This window comes from Cygnus olor, chromosome 24 (genome assembly GCF_009769625.2).
Source record: "Cygnus olor isolate bCygOlo1 chromosome 24, bCygOlo1.pri.v2, whole genome shotgun sequence".
In the NCBI taxonomy this organism is placed as follows: domain Eukaryota; kingdom Metazoa; phylum Chordata; class Aves; order Anseriformes; family Anatidae; genus Cygnus; species Cygnus olor.
The window spans coordinates 4,078,340-4,093,971 of NC_049192.1; the positions used below are offsets into that span (position 1 = coordinate 4,078,340).

At 42.0% G+C, this 15,632-nt stretch overlaps 1 protein-coding gene across 1 annotated transcript in view; it reads left to right on the forward strand.

Moving 5' to 3' along the window:
• Positions 1 to 12,213, forward strand: part of IGFN1 (immunoglobulin like and fibronectin type III domain containing 1) — a 58,994-nt gene extending 46,781 nt beyond the window's left edge. Inside the window, exons 18-28 of the mRNA XM_040535618.1 lie at positions 1,768 to 1,892; positions 2,705 to 2,846; positions 3,378 to 3,674; positions 4,291 to 4,590; positions 5,575 to 5,748; positions 6,621 to 6,749; positions 7,268 to 7,570; positions 9,200 to 9,288; positions 10,249 to 10,444; positions 11,083 to 11,382; positions 11,873 to 12,213. Coding sequence (XP_040391552.1) covers positions 1,768 to 1,892; positions 2,705 to 2,846; positions 3,378 to 3,674; positions 4,291 to 4,590; positions 5,575 to 5,748; positions 6,621 to 6,749; positions 7,268 to 7,570; positions 9,200 to 9,288; positions 10,249 to 10,444; positions 11,083 to 11,382; positions 11,873 to 12,213 — 2,396 coding nt within the window. The remainder of the gene's footprint in view (positions 1 to 1,767; positions 1,893 to 2,704; positions 2,847 to 3,377; positions 3,675 to 4,290; positions 4,591 to 5,574; positions 5,749 to 6,620; positions 6,750 to 7,267; positions 7,571 to 9,199; positions 9,289 to 10,248; positions 10,445 to 11,082; positions 11,383 to 11,872) is intronic.
• Positions 12,214 to 15,632: the final 3,419 nt, after the last annotated feature.

Here is a 15,632-nt window from a genome sequence, read left to right on the forward strand (position 1 = left end):
GGGTTCTGGTCGGCAGTAAGTTGAACGTGACCCAGCAGTGTGTCCTGGCAGCCAGAAGGGCCAACCGTGTCCTGGGGTGCATCAGGCACAGCACGGCCAGCCGGTCGAGGGAAGGGACTGTCCTGCTCTGCTCTGTGCTGGCACAGCCTCACCTCGAGTATTGCATGCAGTTTTGGCTGCCACAATATCAGAAGAACTTAAAACTACTACAGAGTGCCCAAAGGAGGGCTACAAGATGGTGAAGGGCCTGAGGGGAAGACGTGTGAGGAGCGGCTGAGGTGCCTTGGTTTGTTCGGCCCAGAGCAGAGCAGGCCGAGGGGAGGCCTCATGGCGGCCTGCAGCTCCATCACAAGGGGAGCGGAGGGGCAGGCGCTGAGCTCTGCTCTCTGGGGACAGTGACAGGACCCGAGGGAACGGCATGGAGCTGGGACAGGAGAGGGTCAGGCTGGGTGTTAGGGAGAGGTTCTGCACCCAGAGGGTGGTCAGGCACTGGCACAGGCTCCCCAGGGACATGGACACGTCACCGAGCCTGCTGGAGTTCAAGAAGCGTTTGGTAAATGCTCTTGGACAGAGGGTTTGATTTTGCTAATTGTGAACCGACTACAGAATAATGTCTATAGAGCTGACTTGTTTGGATACTGGTCTAACTGTAGTTTTCAATGCAGCATATATGGATAGATACTATAACTGTGGTATGATATCTAAATCATCTAAAACAGGTATCATTCATTCATTCAAATAAATTATTCAAATCCAAATGGAAGAGACTTGAGTTCACAAACATTATTTCCCATATTGTTTTAAAGAATATGGTTTTGTTTCTTTGACATTGTTCCAATTTAAAACATACTATTTCTCTTTTTCATTCATTTTGCAAAGATTTGGTTTCTGTGAGTTCTGGGAACTACTCTACCCAATTAGGCTGCGTGTGCACATAATCTAGTACAATCTAAAGAATTCATTTTCTCTTGTAACAGGAGAGATAACGAGTTACATATAGTGAAAGAATAATGTGTATGCAGCCATTTAAATCTTATCAGTGGCTGCACTAGCAAGATAGCAATGTCAAAAACTGTAAAAATGAGAAATTTTATATATGTGATGAAAAGGGAGTACTTGCCTTGTGGACCTGCTGACCGAGATAGAATTTATCAAGGCCACCATAACATAAATACAAATCAGTAAGTAAAACCTGCAAAACTGGGAGTCGATTAGGAAAGAGTGAATAGAACTGGGATTTTTGTTAGAGAGGAGATGAGGATGTTAACACGGATGAACTGGGGAAGGGAAAGATGAATGCAGGGGGTGTCTGGAGCTGTTCTGGAGGACCGTTTCAGCAGCCCTGTAGCTGGTCAATGCAGAGGAAAAGAACAGTTAAGAAGGACATTGTACATATTCTGGAGGAGCCTTTTTTTTCCCCACTGGCTGTAGAGGGAGACAAGACAATTAGCATAGACTTAAAATAGCAAATATGTAGATGGATAATGTGATTTGTGATTAATGCATTTTTGATTAGGTTGATGTAGGGACTATATTGCATGCAGGCCAGCTGGCATGTCCCTTCAATGCCATGAGTTTATGCTAGCTGGCCCACGGTGTCATGGTTTAAAAAAAAAAAAAAAAAAAAAAAAAAAGCCCATCATGATACAGTATGTGTATTTTTAAAAGCTCTCTTCTCACATGCATGTGTATTTTTGTGTACATTACTCTCTGTCAGTGTAAGACAGAATTAGCATCCTTTCAACATTTTCTTTTCTGGACATTTAGCACCACGCTGCCATGTCAACAAGCAGTTAATTGATGTCCGAGTCCGGAAAGGGGAACCAGCTGAGCTGTCTTGCGCTGTCAATAAAGAAGATGTGACAGCAACCTGGTTTAAAGATGGATTAAAGGTCGGTGTCCTGTAGCTACTTTTTTCTTTGGCTAACAGTGCTCTGCTCTCTGGCTCTACCTCTTATTGAGTATCATGTTGAGGTGTCTTTCCCTCTGCCAGTCTTACTATGGTCTCAGCATGGCCCTAGAAAACTTCTGCAGGAGCTTGTTTAAGCTAAAATTCCTGTTAGAAACTGACTGAGATTTCTTTGCCTTCCTGCTGCAAGATATGTCCATTCTTGCTGACAACAGGAGGCTTTGTGTTTTCCATGCTTTTGCATGGGTGAAGATGACATGGGTCTTTTACTTGAAATGAAATCCTTTTTCTTTTCTTTGGTGCATGAGAAAAATATGCAAAAAATATATAAATAAATAAAAAGGATCTTCAAATGATCTTCAGGCAGGTGTAACACCAAAAGTACTCTTTCAAATTAGTGCTTAAAATCAAGCATAGATATCACATTCCATATCCCGAAAGATCATAAAAGACTAGTTCAAACTGTGGGATCCATAAGATACTGTAGGATTCCCAAGATGTCATCCTTGAGCCTGGGCTAAAGTGTCAGCATTAAGAATAGAAAGTGAAGGTTTGGAGATAATGTTTAAGATCAGAGGTCAAATTAGAATTACCATTTATTTTAATGGTCTTTGATTCAAGCCTTTGTGGGGAATATGGTGGTGAGGTAGTTACCAGATAAGTAATCCCAGAATGTTATTGTAATTAAACACACATGACATTCATAAATCGTTTCAATTACATTTCAAATTTTTGCCTGTTTGGATTGTCTTTTTATTTTTTATTAAGCATGGGTCCCTGTGTTTTATCTTGTAGTTAACAAGCATGGATGGAGTCTTATTTGAAAAGCAAGGTCTAGTCCACAAACTAATTTTTAGCAAAGTGGAAGATATTCATGCTGGGAAATACAGGTTTGAAGCTGGAGATATAAAAACTGAAGCTTCAATTTTTGTTGAAGGTGAGTGATGCAATACATTCCCTCGGGACCTATAGTTGGTTATTGAGACTTTATTATAATAACCATCAATATGGGAAATGTTTTTGTTACTGGTTGGTGCATAAAAATTTAACTAGGGAGCCTTTATGACTACCTTCTACTACTAACTCAAAGATTGTGGGTGCACACATATGACTTTATCAAAACAGATTCTTCATTCTTGTGTGTGTAATATGTTGCCTATGCAAAACTTGCTACAGTGAAAAGGACAGTATGATATCATGAATACTTTGTGAAAATTATCCTGTAGCAAAGTTGTGTGCATGTGTGTGAAGTGCTGGGTGTAACAATAAATGTGAAGGTCAATTAGTTTGCAGCATCATGAACTTCACTTTTTCAGGTTGGATAAGTCCCCAAAGAACCAAATAAATATATTTTGTAATATATGTTTGAAATATACAACAACAATGAACGCAGAGAAGCCCTCCCCTCCGAGGTTGGCCTTATCCTCTTTGAACTGCAGTTTTTAATGACCTTGTATTATCTGCTTAGATCCTCCACAGGTTGACAAAGTTCTCCTGAAAAACTTAACAAGTGTTCCTACTGTGGCCAAGGCAGGGGAGAAAATAAAGATCAAGGTCCCTTTTGAAGGCCGGCTGCCAGTTAGAGCAACATGGCTAAAGGACAAAATGGAGCTAGCAGATGACTCAAGGATTCGTGTTGATAAAACAGACACCTATACTATGCTGTCCATCTCCAACACTGAGAGAAAAGACCGTGGGGATTACAAAGTCAGGCTGAAGAATGACAGTGGCATCTTAGATATCGACCTAAAGGTTGAGGTAACAGGTAAGACCCCGTAACATCTACAGTGGCTTTTATTGTAAGGCTTAGGAAGCAGAACCAGTAACACTGGTCACAATCTTATTTAGAACTACTGGCTATTCCAAGATGAACAAGGCTGTGTAATTTTCCAGTAACTTAAGATACAAGCAAACGTTGTTGACGCGTTTCTTACCCTTTAATACAATATGACTCTCATCTTGTTTGGTTTTGGACAGCCAAATCTGACTTTTGAATGTTGGGAAATTGTGGAAGATAGGACTACACACAACAGGCAGATCTACAATCAGATTATCAAGGCCAAATTCCATCTTACCATAAATGTCTGTGCTCTTTTGGAAGATCAGAACTGATGGTGTACTTTATAAGTGAGCTGTCTTGGTACAATTTGTATGAGAACAATCAGCCCATGGAGCAAGTGCATAGCTTCCTACACCCTTATGAAAAGTTAGAGGAGTGGATGTTTGAAGAGGCAGTTCAGGTGCTTGACCCTCATTCTGCAACTAGTCATATGTACCATCAGAAATTGAGTGTCCCAGCTGGTGAGCAAGAAACAATGTCTGCTCCAAACCCAGGAATGCATTTGGATCTGGAGCTAACTTGCTTGTGTTCATCTTTTCAGACAAGCCACAGCCACCTGCAGGACCCATGAAAATTGTAGAAAGCTCTGCAAATGACATCACGATTCAGTGGAAACCCCCAAAGGATGATGGGGGCAAACCAGTGCAAAGCTATATTGTTGAAAGGCAGCAGGTAGGCGAGGGCGACTGGGTGGCTCTTGGGGAAATCCCCAGGAGCTGTACTACCTTCACTACCAACAAAGTGGAACGAGACATGAGCTACTACTTCAGGGTGAGGGCTGTGAATGCAGAGGGAACCAGCGATGCCCTGGAATCAGAAGAAGTAAAGGCTGTCAGTAAAGGTAAGGAATAACCTTTTGTAACTGTGTTCTACAACCCTATGGGAAATTGATTATCAAAGCTGACATGAAAGGAAACTCGCTGCATTTTGGATGTTGCTACAGATCTAAACCTCAATCATGGCTGTGAACTCTTCACAAAAATCTGTGCTTGCCAGTTGTAGCTTGGGATACATTTAAAAAAAAAAAAAAAAAAAAAAGAAAGCACGGCCAGCAGTTTGAGGGAGATGGAGTACTGCATCCAGCTCTGAGGTCCCCAGCACAAGAGAGATGTGGACCTGTTAGAGCAGGTCCAGAGGAGGTCCATGAAAATGATCAGAGGGCAGGAAGCACCTCAACTATGAAGAAAGGCTGGGAGAGGTGGGGTTGTTTGGTGTGGAGGAGAGGACTCTGGGGAGACCTTGTTGCAGCCTCTCAATGGTTGAAGGGGGCTTGTGGGAAGGATGGAGAGAGACTTTTTGCAAGGGCATGTAGTTATAGGGAGAAGGTAGTGGTTTTGAATTGAAAGAGGGTGGATTTTATATGAGACGTAAGGAAAAAATTCTTTGCTTACGAGGGTGGTGAGGCACTGGAACAGGTTGCCCAAAGAAGTTACGGATGCCCTATCGCTGCAAGTATTTAACACCAGGTTGGATGGAGCTTTGGGCAACCTGATCCAGTGGGAGGTGCCCCTGCCCATGGCGGGGGGAATGGAAGTAGATGACCCATTGTGTAACAATGTACATGCTTCTCTCTGTAGGCTGAGGGCGGAATACTGAGTGGTGATGACCACAGGTCATTCATGAAGAGAAAATTCAGAAAATAAGGCCCATGTGGGATCCTGTTTCTGTAGGGAACAGCATACACAACTTCAGGTCTCAGTCATGTTTTTAAAGCACATCCATACAAATAAATTGGGGAAATTTGGAAGAAGAAATGACTCAGAACACTTCCTTATTTTGCAAGAAAAGTGTATCTGCTAATAATGAAATACTGTTCTCTTTCTAGCTACACCTGGTGCCCCAGACCCCCCTGAGATCATTAGTGTCAGCAAAGACACCATCACAATATCCTGGAAAACACCTCGTAGAACTGGCAGCTCCCGAATCGTGGGATACATCATTCAAAAACGCAAGAAGGGTACCATGACCTGGGTGCCAGTCAACAGTGTACCCATAGCAGGTAGGTAGCTTACTTAAATCCTGGAACAGGATGGAAGACCTGAAAAAAGCCAAAAGTTCTGCTGGGTTCAGAAGGTAACATGCTTTGCAGCGTTGCTGCCTTCCAGCTCCTTGCTTTATGAGTAGTATCTTTATACTTTTCCACATCAGTGTTTTTCCTCTTGAGTTCTTGAGCTGCTGATTGTCCCTATTGCAACCATATTAACCCTGTCTGAAATTTTACCTTTTTATCTTGTATAGCTCTTGGATTATAAACCTTCTCCAGGCATTCAGCTGTATATAATCTTTTCTAGATAGTGTAAGCCTATGGCTGGAGAAGAACGTAGAGAAGCTTGCTGCTGCATCCTGGGATGTAGCTCCTTTGTAGATAAACTGATGTCTTCAATCTCTGGAACTGAAGTCTTAATTTCATGTGCAGAACTACTGTCCTTAATCCTCATGGTAAGAACTAGGCAGGCAGGAACTCAGAAATGCAGGGAAGGTAAGGAAACACAAGTGGTGTAAATAAGCTCCTAAATGTGTTTGGACTATAGCTATCAATTATCCATCAGGTGCAGGCTAGGACCCCTTACCTGGTAGTACAGAAGAGTTTAGGTTTATATCATGAGGAAAAACAACGGATATCCTTTCTGTAACTTAATAGCTCTCAGAGTCTGTTTGTTTTGAAAGAGAATACAATGAACACATCTCAGTAGTATGTATGCACTAGGATAGGGAAGGGCAAGGGAACGGGAGACAGCATTTATACTTGGCTCCTCAGAATTACTCAGTCTGTAGTTCTGCATGGATGCAGTAAAGTAGAACATTGTTGTCCTTCCACTTCTTGTTGGGGTACTGCTCACCCAAGCCAACATGCTTGTTTTTATTCTGCAGATAAGAAGCTGAAAATGACCAATCTCAAGAAGGGTCTGCAGTATGAATTTTGTGTGGCAGCGGTCAATGCTTCTGGTGTAGGAGATATCAGTGCGCCATCACAGCCTGTCTTTGCTCGAGATTCCACAAGTAAGTGAACAGCTGCTATCATTCTGGCTTGGGAATATGTAAAGCTGAATGTAGACTGGGGATGTTATTGCACAGGCAATATTTGTAAGTGCTTTGTAAAAGTATATGAAGACAAAGATCAAATATTTCATGGGGAAATATTCAGGGGAATATTTCATGGCTGAGAATCCTCTGTCTTCATGAGGAAGGAATGGAAGGGTTTCCTGTGTGATGCTTCAGTTAAGATAAGGCAGATGCTCTGTGCAGGAGCTATGTGGTGTGGAGAGAGATTCAGGGTGGGTTGCGAACCATTTCAGGATTGTTGCAGACTGTACTGCATGGCTCACTGCAGCAGGCACCTATACACCTATATCCAGCTTTGAAGAACTGGGACAAAATGGAGGCAAGATAGCAGGGTGAATATCTAGTGCACTGCAAGAATGTTGGGGATCTCAGGAAGTGACTGAAAAGTTGGGGGTGGGAGGGTGAGTGTAGCAGGAATACTAGAAAAATAGTTTAAATAAAATTTATCTTTTCAGAACCTCCAGGTCAAGTGAGGGACCTCGCAGTGACCAGCAGTGACAGCACTAGTGTCACCCTAACATGGAAGAGACCTGAAGTAAAAGATGGGAATGATGTGAAAGGCTATGACGTGGAGGTACGGTCTTCTAACAACCTCGACTGGACCAGATGCAACGTTCTTCCTATAGAGATGACCAGTTACACAGTTAAAGGCCTGAAAAACAAGGAGCTGTACTTCTTACGTGTGAGAGCCCTCAATGACTGTGGCCCAGGAGAAGCTGCAGAGCTTGAAGCTTTCACTGAAGCTGATTCCAGTGTTGGTAAGTCTAGTGGGCTGCTTTCAGCATGAGCAAGATTGTTCTATAGGTAACAAGATGAAGGCAAGGTCTGTAGGTGGCTGTGACGACTTTCTTGAAGTCCCAGGCTGTAGCACAGGGACAAGTACTACATTGCTCTTCTAGAGTATGTTACTTGGTTACCTCATCAAGAAATTCTGAAGGTAAAACTGTATAACAGACTGTTAGCTCCTATTATTACTGTTTAGCTCCTATTATTACTATACAAGAACCCTCAAAACTGTATTTCTATATGGATTTACATTTTGCGCACCCCACCCCACCATGGAGCTATGCCACAGTCATGATCACCAGACAGAAGCCACATATATGTTACATTGACGTTTTGTTTGTTTTTTTTTTTTAAATTGAGAAGTAGAGTTTTCAGTTTATTTTTTAGAGATAGATTTGGAATTAAACATTTTGATTCATTCTCATTTAAGTTGCAATTATTATATATAGTTTTTGTAAACTTTATTTTCCTTTTTCTGTTTTCTAATTTGAACACAGCCTTTTCATTTTTCTTTACAATCTGTATTTTTTTCCTATTGTTTGGGAACATTGCAGAGCTACAGAAGATAATTCTGTGTGGGATTCGTCTTCCTTCACTTGGGTCCTAAGTGAAAATGTCTACTTTTGGCCTATTCACTGAGACTTACTTTATAATCAGTTAGTAAATAGAAAAATATAAATCCATCTGAGAAGCATTTTTTTCAGTTTTAAATGTTTTTTCTATAAGGTATAAGCTGCATTCTGGAGTTGTCTCTCTACTTATGGAAAGTCAGCCTCTCTGACTACGCTTGACTTATATGAATGCGGCCAGAGTTAGCTAAAATGAATTCCAGTCTGCCATTTTATCACTTCAAAACTTTTTATAAATTAAGAAAATCTGAAAACATACAAAAAACAGTCACTTAGAAGAATTTTTTCTTTGTTCTCTAGCTTTTCCAAAAGATCAGGTTCAAAAGGTTACTGAACTGAAACATGGAAATCAAAGGAATTGTGTAGGAAAAATGCTAAATACATTAGTATGTTATGTTGACAAAAAGAGAAAAGGTGAAAAAAAATAAATGTTAAAAAAATATTATTTCTAATAAATTCAGGCCTATTTCATGAGTATGTTCTCATAGCTTGCTGTTTTATTAGGTATTCATAACTTGCTGTTTTATTAGGTCACGTGGGAAAATAAAATACAAAGAATTTTTAGGAATGTCAAAAATGCTCCGTCAAACTGCTCTTGTCATAAGTGTCCACTGCAGTTTTCTTTTCCGTGAATGTCATTTTAGACAAGAGATCCATCATGTGACGGGGTGAAGAGCAAATTTATCCATGATTGAGATGTCACGTATACAAACACTGTTGTGAATGTAGTTTAACATCCTTCCCTCTCATTTAGTCATAGTGCTAAATAAACAATAATAACATTTGAAAGGTGTAATGGCTAGCAAGGAACTTTGGTAGTGAATCAAGGAGCTTTTTTTCCAAAGTACCCCACTGAGTTTATCAACAGCCTGCAGACTAGCTGTTGGAAAGGCTAGCACATGCATATGAGTTTGTCAGCCAGCGACTGTGTCATAACAAACAACTTTTTATTGCAATCACCGTCTTTTCCAGTTTCTCCTAGGTTCTTAATAGATGACACAGTGAAAAATCTCCTGATTATAAAAGCAGGAAATGCTATCCGAATGGATATTCCTTTCGAGGTAAGTTTTCAAATGTAATTCAGAAATCCCCATCTCCTCTTTTTTTTGTATGTCAGTAGTAGACATGAAAATTGAGCTATTGTTTTCTTGGCATGGAATTTTGCTTACAAGACACTCAGCGAATCCTTTAACCTGCCTGTGCTGTGTATACTTTCTGTATGAGGAAAACAACAACAAGAATTCAGCTGTCACGCTTGGTTTTAGTGGTTTATGAGACTATGGTTACTCAGTAACCTCAGCAAATAAAGCACTTGTAATGCTGTCCTTCCAACATCCTCAGTATCATCTCAGTCCAGTACTGATCCATCATACTTAGTTTAAAAATCAGTTGATTTCCCCCCATCTCCCTCAGAAGGCATTGGGGTAGCTTTTGTGGCAACATCCTCATGACTGTCTTACTAAGCAGCAGGACTTAAGCCCTATTCCTCAAAAAATAGGCTTTCACTTGCAGAAGCCCTCTCTGCTTTGACGTAAGCTTGGAACAACACAGGTAAAGTCTAGGTTATCAGGAAAAAGTTGATGAAGGCAAAGTGTGCTTATTTCCTGGTCTTGCTCCAACTCATCTGCTCCTTTGGAGTATGGAGACCAAAGATGGAACAATAGAAATTTACACTTTGAGGATTTTTTTTTCTTTCCTTTAAAGACCAGCAGATATTTTTTAAAGTAGAAAATGTTAACTACCGATGTCATCTGTTTTTGCCCTAGCACACCTTGTTCGATATAGGTATTCGTGAGCACCTTAGTACAATAATGTTCTTACAGGAGATAGGAAGAAAAACTTGCAAAGGAACTCTTGAGCAGCTCTGTATCCAGGGCTCTTAGATCCATCTCTGATATTTGTGTATGTTGCACATCTATGCAACACAGTTGAGTATTTGGGACAAAATAATGAAGCTGTAGATGTGAAGATATAATTTAGAGGCAAAGCAGGTAGGCTGTAACTGGTACTATTCTTCACAGGCGTCTCCAGATCCGCAGGTGACCTGGTTAAAGGATGGGCTTCCTCTTTCAAACCGGGCTACAATAAGCACCAAAGATGGTACCTCCCAGCTGCTGATTAAAGCAGCTGAGTTGACTGACAGCGGCACTTACACCATTGAGCTCAAGAACGGGTCAGGGAAAAGAGAAACATTCAGCTTCCAAGTTCAAGTTACAGGTAAGTCATTAGCATGTGTATTTAAGTATAAGTACATATGCGTGTACAAACAGATTTACAGTCGGTAGTGAACTGAGTTCAGCACAGTGAGCTCTGATGTGGTTAAGCAATGCAGGCACCAGGAGAATGAATACAATTCTCCATAAGATTCAGTCTGTCCACTATGTGGTATCACTTGGCCCGGTCTGCAGGACAGATTAGGACTAGACCTGTCTACCAGAGTGACTGCTTAAAGAGATCAGGTCACGCAGATGAGTAGAGTAAACCACAGGAGAGAGGCTCATGCACTTTTTAATGGTCTAAGCTTGGTCAGCAGCAGGCTGTATAACCTTTATTCATAGCTAGAACAACTCTTTAAGCTGTCTCATTAAGAGATGAAAAGGTTTAGCTATACCAACCCTCATCTCTTCCCTCTATCCCTAAAGAGGCTGTGGGTCTAATGCAGCAGAAGTTCAGTTAATGGCAAATGCATATAAAATGGCTTATGCATCTGGAGGAGGAATTGAATTTTGTTCCTTCTAATGACCAGGATGTTTACTCAACCCCCAGACGTAGAATATCTGGTGGCTCAAACCTTTATTGTCCTGTACTGTGTCACTTTCCCTACATCTTTAATATTACTTGTCTTCATCTGACAGATATCCCACAAAACCCTGGACCTATTCTACTGCAAGAGAATGTGCCAAATGCAGTGACAGTAACCTGGGAGCCATCAGCATCTGAGAAATGGGAAAGCAATCTCTACTATACGGTTCTGAAACGTGAATCACAGAAGGGCTTGTGGCACGTGGTGGGTGACCTGATCTACACCAACAAATTCACATACACCAAAGTGATCCCAGGCCGTGACTACTACTTTAGGGTTGTGGCAAAAAATGAGTTGGGAACCAGTGGTCCATCTGAAACTGTGCAGCCTTGGAGAATTAAAAAAACAAAGGGTAAAACAGCTTTTACATGTAGCTATCTGTGTAACAATGTTGTTGTGCTTTGTTCCTGTTATTGTTTCTAACACACTATATTGAAATAGGTCTCTCCTCCTGTGAACATTTATTTGCCCAAAATGAGAGTGCATAAAAATAACTTAAGAAATTCCGGTTTGGCAGGGAAGGATTGCCCTTTCTGCACAGACATTGCTGCAAACCAGATAGAACCTTTATTTTCAGCCCTTATTAACAGATAATTTGTCACAGAATTAGCATCCAGCAAAATCTAAGGCGTAAGTTTTGCAGAAACTAAAGTTTCTGACTTCGAGGGTAAGTTCTGACCAATTTGAGAAGAAACACAGATTACAATCCACAGATGTGTGGGGTCTCTGGCTATTTGCAGTGCAGAATGCCATGTGTTAAGTCCTTTGATATGACTTCTATCTGAACATGAAGCAGTATCCGAGTTTGTATGGTTTTTTTTTTTTTTTTTTTTTTTTACCAGCTGAAGTTCATGTCAGACCACAGAAATACAGAGGAGTTAATCAAAACCAGCCCCCGAGATTCCTCGTCCCGTTGAAGCCTCATGTGGTGACTACTGGGAGCGAGTGCCGTATGAGCTGTGCTGTTGCAGGCCACCCACCTCCAAAGATCACTTGGTATAAGGACAGTAGAGACCTCTCCAGTGATCCTGCCTATTTTGGCACAAATGACTTTGGTGTCTGCTCCCTGGTGATCCAAGGGGTCTCAAAAGCTGATGAAGGAGAATACATGGTTGAAGCCGCCAATGAATTGGGCCGTGTGTTCACCCGAGCCTTCCTCGCTATTAAAGGTAACAATCTTTAATACTTCCTTTCTTTCCTCCTGTATTCTGAAGGTACACACCATTGCTGTCAAGATGCCTTAAAAATGGTAGTCATACAGCTTTATTTACTGACAGGAGCAATCTCCTATGAGACTGTGTGCGTTTGGCCTGCTTTATAGAATTTTTAGTTAACCTACTAAGCGATCACTTGAAACAGATATGAGAAGGCAGATATGAAAAACATTTGATTTCTACGTGAGCCCAGAGACCTTGCTTGATCTTGAGAAAAAACTTAGAAAGAAATATCCCATCTTTAATAAGATGTGGTTAAACCCAGCAGGCAGCTAAGCATCACACAGCTTTTTGTTCACTCTTCCCTAGTGGGATGGGGAGGAGAATCAGAAAAAAGGTAAAACTCACAGGTTGAGATAAAGACAGTTTAAATGGATAGAAAAATAAGGTAAAAAAATAATAGTGATAATAAAAGAATATACAAAACAAGTGATGCACAATGCAATTGCTCACTATCTGCCAACCAATGCCCAGCCAGTCCCTGAGCAGCAGCAGCAGCAGCTCCCCCAGTCAACTCCCCCAGTTTTATTGCTGAGCATGACAACATATAGTATGGAATATCCCTTTGGCCAGTTTGTCAGCTATTCTGGCTTTGTGTCACCCCAGCTCCTTGTGCACCCCCAACCTCCTCACTTGCAGGGCGATATGAGAAGCTGGACAGTCCTTGACTTAGTGTAAGCACTGCTCACAACAACTAAAACATCAGTGTGTTATCAGCATTGTTTTTCTCCTAAATCCCAAACACGTCACCATACCAGCCACTGTGAAGAAACTTAACTTTATCCCGTCCCAAACCAGGCCATAAGATAACATCTAGGTTAGATTTCTCTACAGTGCAGGATAAAAGATTTGTGCAATAGCAATGCTAGGTGAAGCAGTAAGGAAGAAGGCCAAAGGCAATGAGAAGGAAAGAAAGAGAGCAATGAGATGTAAGTTGAACAGGGTCATTGAGGATCCTGGCATGAAAGCAGAATGAGTGTAGTTGGCTGAGGATGGACATCCGGTGAATATACTTATGGGTAAATATCATTAGCATTTTCCTCGGTTCATTATGGAACATCCTTTACTTTGAGTCAAATATTTTCATTTTAATGCAATTCAAGACATCTCAGTAGAACTGTATGAATGGAGAAACAGGTCAATTAGATCCCTGTAATGCTTTTTCAGATATTGATCCTTTTGACCCTGTAACTTTTCAGGTTTCCCTTCCAGTATACGTTTCAGGTTGTCTTCCGTTACAAAATTTAGCTCTACTTCTCTCTTTCTCTTATTTTCAGACTCCTCCCTGTAGCACGAACTTCCTGAAAACTCTGCACTCCTCTGTGAATGAGAAGGTTTTCATTGAGAACTGGCTTTGTACAAAGGCCACATATTTATTTTCAGATGTCCATTATAGTCTGAGTGTTTTCCAGATCCAGTAGTTGCATTTGGAACATGATGCTGCGTTGTAGTCAAAATGGGGGAAAAAAAAAAGCTTTAAGAGAATTGTATCTTTTGATAATGGTCGTGGCTTTCCACTATGACCCTTAAAACACAGATGAGAAGCTTCGGGAACACAGAAGATGAGAGGAAACATAATTGGCCAAAATGAAATTTTGGATGGAAAACACAGATGTGAGTGACCATTCTGCCACAGCACTCACTTGCTGTCAGGCTGCTGCAAGAACATTTCATGACACCAGATCTCTGTGAAGCTGGCCTTTTGGCCTGTGGCTTTCAACTCCAGAGCACTCATTTTGGATTTCACCTAACTCTCAGCAGGTTTCCTAATTCTGGTAGAAGCAGTTCTGCATGTATTCTACTACCAGTCGCAGCTATGTATATTATTTCCCTTAACCTCTGAGTTGAAGAGTATCTGTCTACTAGCTTTATCTAGGCAAGAGAAATTCTCAGATGAGGCTAACGCAAGGTAGTGCTACTGGCAGTGAAAATGCACTGATGAGAATGAATGGAAATCTAGAACCAGTTATATTTGTTTGAGCAGATCAATGCTGCACTTAAAGCTATTGTGGCAAGTGCTATAAAAAAGGATGCAGCAGTGCTGAACTACCATGTTAGTGTCACCTTTGAAATGTAGCTGCTGCATAAATGTTCTTTTTGTTTATATTTTGTACAATGTTGTACAGACATAACAACCATGAAATTAAACTATAGTTCAGTAAAATCTACCATGTGTAAGTGGTTATTTCTGTAGAAAGAAGCCCAGGCAGTTCCCTGCATGCTCAGGTAAGAGCAATGCAACAAACACGGGCAGTCAGCAAGAGAAGCTGGTGAGTGAGCTGGTTTGAGTCAGTGGACGACAGCAACGTGGTGCCTCCTTCCCCTGGAATTAACTTCCAAAGTGGAAGAGCAGGCACTGCTGGGGGGGTATGGCCTCGAGTATGTGATGAAAGATCCTGTTAGGGCAGAAAGCGAGCCCTCATGCAGGAGCCTTCCTCAGTGTAGGTGTGTTTGGTGCATCTGGCTGAATTGCAGCAAGAACTCTGACTTCTGTGGTCTTCGGTGACTTAGAGAACACAATCTGGTCAGTTGATAAATCAGCAGTGCCTTTCAGTGCTATTTTCTGAGCACTAATGTCAGTCCTGGTGATTCTCAGGACGTTCTTTTTAAACTAGTTGATTTTCACCTTAATCCCTCTTTAGGTAAAGCGTTTGTCTATGCTTGCAGATCACTGTTGGTGGCCGAGGCCAGCTGACCCTGTTTCCTCTTCTGCAGGTTCCCATTGTCTGCTGCAGATGTCCGTGCCCATACACCCACCCCATACAGCTGTATATCCTAGCTCCCTTCTCTACAGGAGAGTGCTGGTCAGGGCTATGGGCCTCAGCTTTCTGCTGAAAGTCCTCTAAAAGGAAATGCTGCTGCACTCCCACCTCCATGTGCACCCTAGAGGCTAAGGGGTGTTTGGATGATGGTCCTGTTTGGCTGGGAGGCAAGAGATGGAGTGGGGACTTGCGCTGGTGTCCTGGGGAAGCCTTTCCACACGAAGCCTTTGAACATCCCCTTTTGGAAGGATGACTGCCTTTCTAGCTGCAGGGCTTTCACAGCCCATCCTCCTGGCTGGGCAAGATGGGGATGGATTGACCCTTGGCAGCACTTGGAGCAACAGCTGCCCACTTCTGCACCCCTCGCCTGGAGCTGGCTGTTGCAAGAGGGGACCTGGATTGCCTCAGGGGATGGCAGTGCTGGGCAGGGAGAGGCAGCCTTTGGAACTGCCTCCATCCATGCTCCTCCTTGACTGCACAGCCGGTCCCATCCCTCCCTCTCCAGGGAGAGGTGCTATAGGACTGCATAGCCCTCCAGGGACTGTGCAGAGAGGGTTTTCCAGAGTCTGCAGGCCAGAAATTCCAGCTTCTTCAGAAGCTTGAGACATTCCAGAGCCCTGCCATCC